This window comes from Pseudorasbora parva, chromosome 2 (genome assembly GCF_024679245.1).
Source record: "Pseudorasbora parva isolate DD20220531a chromosome 2, ASM2467924v1, whole genome shotgun sequence".
NCBI classification, from domain to species: Eukaryota; Metazoa; Chordata; class Actinopteri; order Cypriniformes; family Gobionidae; genus Pseudorasbora; species Pseudorasbora parva.
This window is the reverse complement of record NC_090173.1, coordinates 16,288,443-16,302,469: the sequence shown is the minus strand read 5'-3', so window position 1 is coordinate 16,302,469 and position 14,027 is coordinate 16,288,443. Positions and strand designations below refer to the sequence as shown.

Genomic DNA, 14,027 nt, shown 5'->3' with positions numbered 1-14,027 from the left:
TGAGTCACTTTGACAGTGAATAACTTTACATCTGAGGCGTTTAAAGACTCCATTTGTCCATTGTTTATTTTTAAAGAAACACGACAATGCATAAAAGGCTCCATTACCTTGTATCTTACACTATCGTCCCGTAGAAGCTGTTTTTGTAAAAATAGGCTAACGATTGCTTCATAACCAACGCGACTCTGTCGCACAGTTGAGAAATTACCGTATAGACCTGAGGAGACGCTCGCAGGCAATCTTTTACTGTCTATGAGACAGTCGGGGGGACGTGGAGACATAAAGTCTGATAAAGTCAAGGAAGAAGAATGACTAGAAGCCCATAGTGAGCCAAAAGCAACAGGACAAAACATTTAAACAACGTGATTCAGATTTCACTTTCCACAACTACTAGCAGACCGACAACTGTCAGACAGGTTGCTTACGTCACATCTACGTCGTCAAGCTCAGTCTGAGCCTGCGCAGTACGCTCAGCCATCAGGAAGTGAGTGCCTCTAATTGACCTCATTTTCCACCTTTGGAGTCTATGGGAATTCTCTGTCCATTTCTTTTACTGGCTATGCGTAGAAGCTTGTCCTGGAAGAAAATTTGCTTTCTTCCACTCTGACAATGTTCCCCAACAATGCCACACAGCCAGGTCAATCAAGGTTACACTGTGAAGCTGCTTTAAAACAATCTTCATTGTAAAAGTGCTATATACATAAAGTTGATTGACTGATTGAAGGTGTGGATGGAGGACCACCAGATCAAGACCCTGTCATGGTCAGCCCAATCTCCAGACCTGAACCCCATTGAAAACCTCTGGAATGAGATCAAGAGGAAGATGGATGGTCACAAGCCATCAAACAAATCCGAGCAGCGTGAATTTTTGCACCAGGAGTGGCTTAAAGTCATCCAACATCAATGTGAAAGACTGGTGGAGAGCATGCCAAGATGCATGAAAGCTGTGATTCAAAATCAGGGTTATTCCACCAAATATTGATTTCTGACAAACTTAGTTATTTTGTTGTTTAAAAATGAATATGAACTTATTTTCTTTCCATTATTCGAGGTCTGACAACACTGCATCTTGTTTGTTATTTTGACATGTTGTTGCTTTCGGCAAATAAATTGCAATATTTGTATTTGGAATTTGGGAAAAATGGTGTCTGTAGTTTATAGAATAAAATAAAAATGTTAATTTTACCCAAACACATACAGTATATATAACTAGTAAAACCAGATAAACTCATAATTTTCTCCCATACATTTATTTTTATTTTTATGTATTCAACTATTCCCTTACAGTGTGTCTCTGTATGTTTTTTTTTTTTTTTTTGGTTTATTATGTTTCTTACTCTTTATTGACTTGGTCTCATTGTGAGTCCTCAGTACTGTACTGATATGTACTGTATTGTACCTACCAATATGTTTGGATGAAGAGTTGTCCTTCAATGAGTGGGTTCGATGAATAGAGATGCACTCAGATACATAAAACACTTATGATTACAGCATAATACTCCAGAAATTTACCTCATAAATAATGGATAATATTTGTCTCACATCGCTCACATCAAGACAGCTAAATGCATAATGTATAAAAATTATTGGAAGATCAATTAGAGGCAATTTCTCATTTGTCAGTTACAAAATAAAGTATCTGTCTATATTTCACTTTGGGAGAGAAAGAGACTGATTCGTTTTTGTGTAATAAATCACATAAATCATGTTTAAAAAAAGCTTATAAGATTCATCCTCATTGATTATTGCAATGCAATGTTTACAATCGGTCCAAACCTGAAAGATGGTATTCTTTCCAAATGCCACAAAATAAGAAATCATGTTATTTACTTCCCTTTTTTTTTCTTTTTTTTTTCTTTTTTTGTACAATTAAACTCTTGTGAAAAGAATTACATATTTTAAAAGAATGCACTGAATGTGAATGTCAACTTAATACATCTTCATATGTAATTTCATAATTGCTTTTTTTGTATTTGGTTATGGTTAAAGAATGCATTAAAATACTTGCATAAGAATGCGCTCATATATGGTAAACTAAATTATATTTTAATATAACTTATATTGTATGTCATTAATTTAAAAATATTTGCAATTACACATTTGTACGGATGAAGTCCCAATTAATGCAAATGCATTTAATATATAAATGTATATAAATCTATTTAATATATAAATCTATTTAATTCAATAATTAAATATTTTGCAAGAGCTTTAGTATGTTAGTCAATATAAATGTTAAATAAGTGTTATTTAAAGCAAAACAAAATATTATTAAGCATGAGGACTCAACAATAAAACCGCTGATTTCGTCTTGTTATATTGTTTTGAGGAATAGTAAGAAGGTTGATGTCTAACTTTAAGTAAAAAAGTTTACTTTTTTACATTACATTACACAGTGACTGTTTTTTTTTCACCTACCAGAAATTAAATGTGACTATTTTACTGTAAAATTACATTAAATGTAAGTTTAGATCTATTACAGTTATTCACCGTATATAGGAAATAAACTTTCCGTTAATGTTCTTTTAGAACGTATGAGAAACAAATGAACTTGAAGTCCACTCACACGAGACATTGCAAGTCTTTTTACACTTTTTCACTCTTTCTATGTATACACTTTTATATATCAAAATATGTTGCAACAAACCTCAAAGACCTCGTTTTGTGTAGGCTTTTTTTCTCTCTCAAAAATGGTTGTATATTAAACCACCATTACTGATTTAAGAGGACCATTTGGGATGAGTAGTTTGTTCTCCTATGATGAACTCATAACATAAATTACACAGTCTAGTTTTTTTTCTATCAGATTATGTTGTGATTTTATCTTGGAGCTGGTTGGTATCTTTATTGAGTCAATACTGAAAAAAAGCGTGTGGTCACTGTTGCGCTGTATTTCCTTGTTTCGCCCTTTAGGAAGTGTTTTTTGGATGATCTTAAGCCTTACATTTTTTTAACCTCATAAAAGTCAGAGTAAGACTTAGTTGGGATGCAGAATAGTCTCTTTACTGAGGCTGTGTATTCCCATCGCTTTGCAGTATGAGGGTTTCAATGTGAATTTAGACCGCACCACTTTTATAACTGCTCTCTGAGAGCAAGTCAAATCAAGTAGCTAGCTACTTATCGGTGGGTAAATGTATGTTTTTTTTCTTTTTTTTCAGATCTTTCTATCTAATGGACAAAATAAGCTCACACAATTTACATATGAACACGACCGGAGATAAAAGCATACGTAGAGCATCAGCTTTAGTTTCTCCTCTGACAGACAAGTCCAGCTAAACACTGTGAGTGTGTGTTAGGAATGATGAGAGAAAATTGCCCTTGGAACGTTTTTCGTCTTCAAACTAAACTTGGGTCTACAGGTGACAGTTAAATCCTGTCTGCCTAGCGTGCTTCCCATAATGTTTACACATTAGGTCAGTAGGAGGAGAGAAGACATCTACACTATTAAAGCAATCCAGTCCAATGTGTTCTCTACTTCTGGAAGGGATTGAAAGTGAACAAACTCAAAACGTTTTACACCTTTATTTACACTGTAAAAAATATTGTTGGTTTAACTTCAAAAAGTAAGTATCCTAGATGCCTTAAAATTTTGAGTTTATAGAAATAAAAAAATTTGAGTTGATACAATAAGGAAATTCAAACTCAAAATATAATTGTATCTGTACCACATAAAAAAGTGATAAATCATGAAAATAGCATAATTTGGTATGTTTCGCTACGTCATCAGAAATAAAACACACAATTACCCAATATGCTTACAAAATCTTTTAATAATATTTGAATAAAGGTTGTCGACTCTCAAAAATGTTATTGTATTAACTAATTTTTATTTTTTATTTCAATGATCTTAAAATTTGAAGACAACCAGGTACCTTATTTTTAAAATATTTTTACAGTGTAGCATGTAAGCTTGTAAGAATTGAAATCTGTTCATCATGTAAAGCAATCATGTCTCTCTTCAGAAGACTAAAGAAGATTAAACCTCATGATTACTTCCATAATGTCTTTATGAACTTTTTGAACTGCAAAAGGTGTATAATCAACGTTTAATGGAGGAACAGAAATGTCTTAGATTTCAACATACAATATTTATTTGTGTTCTGAAGACAGGTTTGCAACAACATGAGGGTGAGTAAATGTTGACATAATCTTAAATTTTAGATGAACTAGCCCTTTAACGTGCACTTTTTTTAGAATGAGTTTGCTGTGTTTGCAACAAAGTGTTTAGTTTATGATGCCCATGCTGTTCTGTAACATGTTTAACCGTGCTATTATCCTTGGGGTGAATTTGACCCCATTCAATATTTAATGTCTGTAAAAACATGATTGATCTTTTTTTTGCTTCAGATTTAATGACTTTTCCTAACTTAATGGGGACAACCTCATAACCTGCTGATATGTTTTCAATGTCTTGTACTCTAGCTGTATAAAACATAATACATATAAAAAAAATTACACACATTTATTTGGGTTGTTTTATTGAGGTCACTATAACATGTTAAATTTTGTTAAACTTGTTTAATGTTCATTATAAATGTACATATTCAATACAATATTTAAAACTTCCCGCTGTTGGGCTCAAACCTAACCTTACCATATCTGTAGTATTGCAAGTATGTAACAAACTGGGTCGTAGCAAGGAAAACAGGAGGCAGACTTCAAATAATAGATGGGTTTACTTCAAATAATAATCAATAACAGGAATAGGAGAACATCAAACAACCAGGTTACACAAACATAAAAACAGACAGGGAGTGCAGGGAAGTGAGTCAATATAAAGGGAGTACTGATGTTCAGGTTTGGGCCAGGGAGGATCATGAAAAATGGAGTCCAGGACAGGTGTAACTTGCAAAATGACCGCATCGCCGCACCATAGATGTAACAACTGAGGAGGGGGGATGGGTGCCCTGGAGACCTACACACAGGTGAGGGGGAGATGCAGACAGGTACGGAGGTCCCCAAGGTGGAAATAGGACATAGGCACCATGGGCAGCCATGGCGGGTCAGGAGTATTGGGTGGCCTTAGAGGATCTTGGAGAGGGTTCGTGGAGACTTGGAAAGAGCTCGAAGAGAGCTGGAGCGGGCTCGTGGAGACTTGGAAAGAGCTCAAGGAGAGCTGAACCGGGCTCGTGGAGACTTGGAAAGAGCTTGAGAAACTTGGAAAGAGCTTGTGGAGACTTGGAAAGAGCTTGAGAAACTTAGAAAGAGCTCGAGGAGACTTGGAAAGCGCTCAAGGAGAGCTGAAGCAGGCTCATAGAGACTTGGAAAGCGCTCGAGAAAAGCTGGAGCGGGCTCTTGGAGAGCTTGAGAGGGCTCGTGGAGGCTTGGAGAAAGCTCGACGAGAGCTGAAGTGGGCTCTAGGAGACTTGGAGAGAGCTTGAGGAAAGTTGGAGCGGGCTCTAGGAGAGCTTTAGAGGGCTCGTGGAGACTTGGAAAGAGCTCGCAGAGAGATGAAGCGGGCTCCAGGAGACTTGGCGAGAGCTCGTGGAAAGCTGGAGCAGGCTCTAGAAGAGCTTGAGAGGGCTCATGGAGACTTGTAGAGAGCTCGAGGAGAGCTGGAGAGGGCTCATGGAGACTTGGAAAGAGCTCAAGCTGAGCTGGAGCGTGCTCAAGGAGACTTGGAAATAGCTTGAGGAGAGCTGGAGCGGGCTCCTGGAGACTTGGAAAGAGCTCAAGGAAAGCTGAAGCGGGCTCTAGAAGAGCTTAAGAGGGCTCGTGGAGACTTGGAAAGAGCTCAAGGAAAGCTGAAGTGGGCTCTAGAAGAGCTTAAGAGGGCTCGTGGAGACTTTGAAAGAGCTTTAGGAGAGCTGAAGCAGGCTCTAGGAGGCTTGTAGAGAGCTCGAGGAGACTTGGAAAGAGCTTGAGGAGAGCTGGAGCAGGCTCGTGGTGACTTGGAAAGAGTTCAAGGAGCGCTGAAGCGGGCTCTAGGAGACTTGGAGAGAGCTCGAGGAAAGCTGGAGCTGGCTCTAAGAGAGCTCGAGAGAGCTTGAGGAGAGCTGGAGCGGCAGGTGGTAATGATGTTCTGTTTTAGAAATGAAATCCTTCTGAATGTTTGAAATTGAGTTTGTTTTCTTGGGGTCAAATTGATCCCACACATTATGTATGTTGATATAATTGATAACAAAAAGGACTGTTATATGGATGGTTTAATTGTAATGATGTTTTGAGCAAAAATAAAATCCTTCTAAATGTTTGAAATTGTGTTTGTTTTTCCAAACATACAAATATAACGTTATTATCCTTGATAAAATTATTATAATTTTTTTTCTTCCATAATGTTATAAATTACAAAATTGTATATTTATTAATATTTTAAAAAGCAAATAAAAAATATAATATACTTTTCCCATATTAGGTCAATCAGTAAGGTTTTATGGTGATTTGCAAATTTGTCCATAGTCGTGCAATTGGTATTCTGGATGTATAAGGGGTCGGGGGTGGGGGTGAAGGGTGGATGTCAATTTAAAAGGCTACTTAGGTAGTCAACAAAGACATAAATTACCTTTGACACAAACCTTTGTTAAAAAAAAAAAAACACAAAAAAAACATATTCCAGAGGTTTACATTTCTGGGTCAAATGGACCCTAGTGGGTAAACAAATGTTGTCAATTTTGAGGATAACAGTAGGGTTAATGTCTAGTATTTTAAAATCTGGTCAGATATCAGGAGTTGTTTCGTCTGATTATGACTGATAAGTATGTCTACTGTTATAAGTATGTCTACTATATCATACATTGATCAGGCATAACATTATGACCACCAAAGCAGCCCCTGACCCATCGAGGCATGGACTCCACTAGACCCCTGAAGGTGTGCTGTGGCATCAGGCACTAAGATACCACAGCTGCTGATGTAAGCAGCAAATCCTTTAAGTCCTGTAAGTTGTGAGATGGGGCCTCCATGATCAGACTTGTTTGTTCAGCACATCCCACAAATGCTCAATTTGATTGAGATCTGGGAAAATCCAAGTCAACACCTCAAACTCGTTGTTGTGCTCCTCAAACGATTCCTGAACTATTTTTGCTTTGTGGCAGGAGCATTATCCTGCTGAAAGAGCCCACAGCCACCAGGGAATGCTGTTTCTATGAAAGGGTGAACATGGTCTGAAACAATGATTATGTAGGTGGTACATGTCAAAGTAGCATCCACATGGATGGCAGGACCCAAGGTTTCCCAGCAGAACATTGCCCAAAGCATCACACTTCCTCCGCCGGCTGGTCTCTCAATCCAGACCGGGAGGACCCCAAAAGAGCTGCAGTTTTGGAAATGCTCTGACCCAGTTGTCTAGCCATCACAATTTGGCCCTTGTCAAACTCGCTTAAATCCTTACTCTTGCCCCTTTTTCCTGCTTCTAACATGTTAACTTTTTTCAAAATTGTTTGCTTACTGCCTAATATATCCCACCCACTAACAGGCGCCGTAATGAAGAGATCATCAATGTTATTCACTTTGTCTGTCAGAAGTCATAATCGTATGCCTGATCTGTATGCCTAATGCAATTTGTTAGCTATAATGGAGGGAAAGATGTACTGGCTTCAGTTTCACTCGGCTCCTCACACAAAGCTATCATATGGCCTCAGAAGACTTGGAAATTAAAAACGCCACAGCGGCAGTCCATTTGATTTGTGCAATACAAGTCAAATGATCTACTGCTGTGATGCTTTTTATTTTAGAGCTTTTCCTTGGTTATTTTCACTTACATTGTGTTGCATGGAAGAAAAAAAAATATTCTTTGGTTTGGGAATGAGGCAATTTAATTTTATGGGGAAACAAATATTGTAATGTGGAAACCTTTGTGCTAATGTGCATAATACAAGACGCACAGCATTTTGTTCGATGCAGTGGGACGTGTGAGCATATTAGCTGGCAACAGATTTGAGGTTGAAGTGAAAAACCTGTTTCTTTTTTCTCTCTAGGTGCCATATCCGTGTGATCGACACCTTCGGTACAGAGCCAGCATATAATAATGAGGAGTACGCCACACTGCATGGCTACAGGACAAACTGGGGCTACTGGAACCTCAACTGCAAGCAGTATATGACCATGTTCCGTGAGTCTATGATTCTAAGCTTATTATTCAGAGAATGGGTGTATGCAGGGACAGCCTAGAACAAACTAGCTATCTGCTGTATTAATGATTCCCACACTCTAAAAAATGCTGGGTTAAAAACAACCCAAGTTGGGTTGAAAATAGAGAAACCCAGAAATTGGGTTGCTTGAATGGGTCCATTTACTAGGGATCAAACAACTCAATTTCTGGGTTTGTCCATTTCCAACCCAACTTGGGTTGTTTTTAACCCAACATTTTTAGAGTGCATCTATATAAAGACTTAAATTTTATTACGTCAAGACACCTTTATTTGTATAGCACTTTGTACAAAGCAGTTTTACAGTGATAAACAGGAAAAAAAGTATGATCAATGATGCAAAAAGAATTTGATTCTGGTGTAAATTATTGTCAAGCTCTACTGGGTGGTTGCCCTGCTTGCTTAACAAAGAAATTGCAGCTGGTCCAAAATGCAGAAGCTCGAGTTCTGGCTCCCTATTAAACATCGTATACCTTTTAAAAACTTGCTAATTACTTACTAAGCACTAAATGGTTTTAACCATTTTAACCAATTAACGCATTATACTCCATCAAGTTTATTGCGGTCTCAAAATTGGCCAGTCAATCCTTTTCCTATTTAGCACCTAAACTCTGGAACAGTCTTCCTAGCATTGTTTGGGAAGCAGACACACTCAGCCAGTTTAAATCTAGACTAAAAACACATCTCTTTTTTTTTCTCTAAGGGATTTGACTATATTTTTAAACCCTTATTGCCAAAAAAGATTATCTTAAATTGTTGCATAATACTGTAATTTGTAATGGATTATTTCACATTTTCTAGTCAGAAAGTATGTTTACAAGATGCTTAATTCATAAAATGAATTTAGAATTAAAAACTATTTAAAACTAAAGGTTCTAATGAAACACCTGACAGACTCCTTTATGGGTACATATACATGACTACAAAGTACTAAATAAAAAGCGATTAGAAACTGAACACGTGCATGACGTGAATTTTTGTTGCTTAAACACAAAACCCTGTTGTAAATGACCCTTAAGGTTCTAAATAGAGAGTGTAACACAAATAAATATTGCTTTCACTAAGTAACTTAGCTAACTGTTTCTTAAAGGTCCCGTTCTTCGCGGGTTTTCGAAGCTTTGATTATGTTTACACTGTGCAATATAACATGAGTTCATGTTTCGTGTGTAAAAAAAACAGTATTTTCCACACAATTTACTTATCTGTTCAGCGCTGTTTCCTCTGTCCTAAAAACGGCCTTATGATTTCCTTGATCTATGAAGTCCCTCCTTCAGAAACACGTAACGAGTTCTGATTGGCCCAGCGCTTCCCGTGTTGTGATTGGACAGCAGCTTAGCGCACTTTGCCCGGAAAGGTCCCGCCTCTTACCATAACGGGGAGATGGAAGCGCTGAATGCGCGCTCTTCTCCACGTGGGAGAGCAACGAGACCACGCCCCCTATTTTGCGTGTGCTTATGGGCGGAGGGTTAGTCAACAAACGGTTCTAGTGACGTCATTCCTGAAGGAAGTGCAGGGGTGTAGTCCAAACCGGCCGTTCGCTGTAGGCTTTGAAAGGGAACTTCTGTTAAATAAAATATCTCACTTGGCATTGAACTTTGAGCTTTATAATTTTACAGGTATTATTTATGCTCTAACAGCAACATTACACACTAACTAAAGTTTGAAAGATGGAATCGCGAAGAACGGGACCTTTAATAGTAGCTTGTACTGCGGCTAACTTGTTCATCAAAACGGTAAGGAGCTTCTCTGATGTATTTATCAGGCTATTATAAAAGTCGTTTAGTGATCACAGTGCAGAAAACAAGAACAGTGAGCATGTTTGGGTGAGGGTTTTGTGTGTTGGGTAGCAGATGTTATAGGCGCAGAGCATCTGTAAGCAGAGGAAGAGAAGCAGATGTTCTCGGAGCTGGATAGGGCTTGAGTCTGTGCAGCAATTCTAGACAGTCTGAGGCACTGCTCCTCATTTAAATATATTAACCGAACAGAGGGTTGGCCGAAAATCTGAATTTAACAATTTGTTCCCTTTCAGTTTGTGAGTATGAAATTTAATTGAATTGGCCCGATTCCCCACAGGATGATGAACTGGAAGTTGTTTTGGAATGACAGAAATTCAACAGATAACAAATATAAATTTCAGTAAATATATATTTTTTTAACTGTAGTAGAGGGCTTTTTTTGTGGCTAACTGATTTGGCAGGTTATTTTTCTGAGCTGAAAGTTCAATGCAGTAAAAACAAACTGATTTTAATAGTCATGAAAAAATGCCACCACTTTATTTATGTGTACAAACATATACAAATATTAGTGTGAGGAAATGAAGTGTTCTTCAACCATAGAGCATAAAATTACATTTATTAAATGTTAGGGGTGTGACGAGACACTTATCTCACGAGACACAAGATTGGGTTCATGTGAATGAGAAGAGACAGGATTTTAAGAAATCCTCAATGATGAAATGCATAACTAGAAAATTGTTTGCAGGCGCATTTGAATTTATTTAATTTAATTCGTAATGAATGTCATTTCAGTTCTACTTTGAGTATGAATTTACCATCATATGCAGTAAAAGACAAGAATACTCAAGCACTGTAAAAAGTTTTGCACAAACTCAACTGACTGGCTTTTCCTTTTTTTCCCTCTTCAGACCTTAGAACTGCACATGAATTATGAGCTTCTACAACTTTTGACTTCCTAAATAAACTCCTTCACACAAAATGGTCATAGATCAAGTACAAACAAAAAGTGCAACCATAATCAAATTACTCAATATTCCCAATAAAATACGTAGCCTGACGTGGTCATACTCAATTCTAGTCAGAATATGAGTCTGATACTAGTGATGTCCGGTTCGCGAACGAATCGTTCTTTTTAACCGGATCTTTATAGTGAACCGATTGAACCAGTTCATCAAATCGAACTGAATCGTTCCAAACAGTTCGCGTCTCAAATCAGGGCTGATCCCACAAGTTACTATAGTTATTAACTTTCTGACATGAGTGACAGTCTCTCCGACTAGAAATAAACGAATATCTTGAAGTAGATGTTGTAACTCCAACCATTAGCCGAAGTGAGACATGTTTTGCTGTGAGAGCTCACGAGCAGCTGATACTGAGCATGCGCGTGTAACCGAACGTAGCGGTTCTCGGATCCTCGGATCAGCAGTACAGAATCGAAAACCGTTTCTGTCGGACACGTTCGATACCGAGAACCGATGAGCTGCGCATGCGTGTTATTTGTTCAGATAAGTTTTAAGTGTATAAAACTAATCACGTTTGGAAACATCATAACAAAGCTGTCTCATCACTGTATTATTTTAAAGTTTTGGAAACAATGGATTGTAAAACGGTCAAATTAAACATTTATTTGTTTTATCAATAATGCATGATATTTTCAGGAACAGCTTTTTTCTTATTTAATTTCTAAGTCGATGCAGATTTTAAAATGTTATCAAAACAGTAGGTTTGATATACAGTAGACTACATATTCAGCTTGCAGCAGTTCGCAGCTCAGCACCCTGTGCTCAGCACACACACACCCTGATACAGCGGTTCTCGAGTCAGTGAGCGGAGATACTGAGCATGCATGATAGCGTCGTAACCAAACTGTTTCTCTCGGACTGGGACAGCCTATGCTGATAATACATGAGCACGGGTGAACTGAGGATTTGTGTAAGTATGTTATGACAATGTAAGTCTATTTAATCAGTGTAAAACATCAGTGTTTGCACGGCAGTTGCTGTATTGAGTGCTGTTGCAAAACATAAATGATAAAATGTATCCAAGATGATGATGGCGGCAGTGGCTCAGTGGTTCATGTAGGTTGTCTACAAACCGAAAGGTTGGTGGTTCGATCCCCGGTTCCACCTGACCAAGTGTCGAGGTGTCCTTGAGCAAGACACCTAACCCCAGCTGCTCCCGACGAGCTAGATGGCGCCTTACATGGCTGACATCGCCGTCGGTGTATGAATGGGTGAATGTGAGGCAAAAATGTAAAGCGCTTTGGATGGCCATAGGGTCTGTTAAAAGCGCTATATAAATGCAGTCCATTTACCATTTACCATGATGATGATATCAATAATAATTATTACTATACTAAGTTTTGATTATAAATACTTTATATGGATGTGTTTGAATGTATTTTCATCCGCCGGGATGATAGAAATGACGTCATTACGTAAAGACGTAAAAGAACTGGTGATCCGATTTTTTTAACCGGATCATTGAAACGAACTGTCCGGAAGAACCGGTTCGCGGAAAAGAACCGAACTTCCCATCACGATCTGATACTGCTCCATTGGGCTGTAATTACCTAGGGGCGTGTTTTAACCGAACCAGGAAAGACCTCAATTGGATAGAACTGCTACCAATCAGAGCAACGGAGCGACGCATAACGTTAGCTGTCAGATGTCAACAGAACTCAACTGCACTTTGCTGCCAAGTCTGCGGTTTTCCCAAGAGTTGTTTTCCATGTCCGCAGGTTGAAGCGACCTCAGTTATGTAATATATAGACCTATGAATGTGAATTTTATCAGGCAACCATCCCAAAATAACACATTTTATCCCCCAAATGGCATTTTTTTCCGGAGACAATTAAGCCATGAACCAAGCCAACCAGCTACAAGTTGAATTATCACAACACTACAAAATACAAACAAGTATTTGAAAACCATACAAAAATATAAAGGTACAAGACTTTGTATTACTTTAAATTTTTTTCTATCACAGCTTTAGTGATAGAAAAAAACTACAGTCCCATGAAGCATTGCGAGTAAAATAATCAAATAAAAAAAAATGAGGGAAAAATACAAAACTACTTATTTACCAATGTTAAATGTATGTGATTAAATGTATCTTCGACATGAGCAAATATCATCGATTAACAACTTCATAGCTCACAGTAAAGCTATCTTTATAGATTTAGAAATTATTGTTTGAAATTATTTTCCTTTAGAGAATACAGTTTTTACTTCTGGAACTTGATTGTTGCGCTTCATTCCTCATCCTGCTTACGACTTTACATTTAGGAAAACCACAGAAATTGTACAGATATTCTCAAAACAATTCTGTTTGCAGCTATTCTCTGTCACATTTAAGATTTGATTAAACATGAACGAATTCTTACATTCGTACAGGGTTGTATTTATGAAATTACACTGTTTTTTTTGTTGTTGTTTTTTTCCCCAGCACACACTCCTGATAACTCCTTCATGGGTTTTGTGACCGAGGAACTAAACCAGACGGAAAGACTTAAAATACAGAGAGACAAAGTCAACAACATGGCTGTGGTTTACGGCAAAGAAGCCAGTATGTGGAAGGTAAGAATGTGTGTATCCAACAATATCTAATCAGATCAAAGGTTTCCAGATGGTATTGTGCCCCAGTAGACTGGCTTAACCTGCTGGTGATTTGATTTTGCCCTTCAACTCAGTCTGGAAACCTGTACATTAATTTATACTGCTTCTGTTACACTTTTGTGGGAACCAATCTCAGACTGGCTTATCCACCTGGCGCACTATTGGTGGGTTTAACATGATGACGGATAGAGAAGTGATGGGACGTTGCCGGTTGATCACGCCTCTTGTGGTCTGATTGGTTGAAGGACTATCCAATTGCGTACAGAGTTATTCAAATAATGCTCATTGATCACGTCTCTTGTGCTGTAGAAAATACAAAGCAATATTTTAAATTAAGACACATCACAAAAAAATCAAGACACAACACAACGGAATCAAGCCACAACACAACACAATGACATCAAGACACAACAACATCGAGAAACAACTTGATGAAATTAAAACACAACACAATAAAATTCGAGACACAACACAACGAAATCAAGACACAACACAACGACATCAAGACACAACACAATAAAATTCGAGACACAACACAACGACATCAAGACACAACACAACGACATCAAGACACAACACAATAAAAT

The 14,027-nt window shown here is 37.8% G+C and overlaps 1 protein-coding gene across 2 annotated transcripts in view; it reads left to right on the top strand.

The window, feature by feature from the left end:
- Nucleotides 1-14,027, top strand: part of LOC137092861 (alpha-1,6-mannosylglycoprotein 6-beta-N-acetylglucosaminyltransferase B-like) — a 201,477-nt gene that overhangs the window by 156,309 nt on the left and 31,141 nt on the right. For both annotated transcript variants that reach the window (XM_067457377.1, XM_067457386.1), the window contains 2 exons: nucleotides 7,917-8,050; nucleotides 13,271-13,401. In XM_067457377.1, the coding sequence (XP_067313478.1) occupies nucleotides 7,917-8,050; nucleotides 13,271-13,401 (265 nt within the window). The remainder of the gene's footprint in view (nucleotides 1-7,916; nucleotides 8,051-13,270; nucleotides 13,402-14,027) is intronic.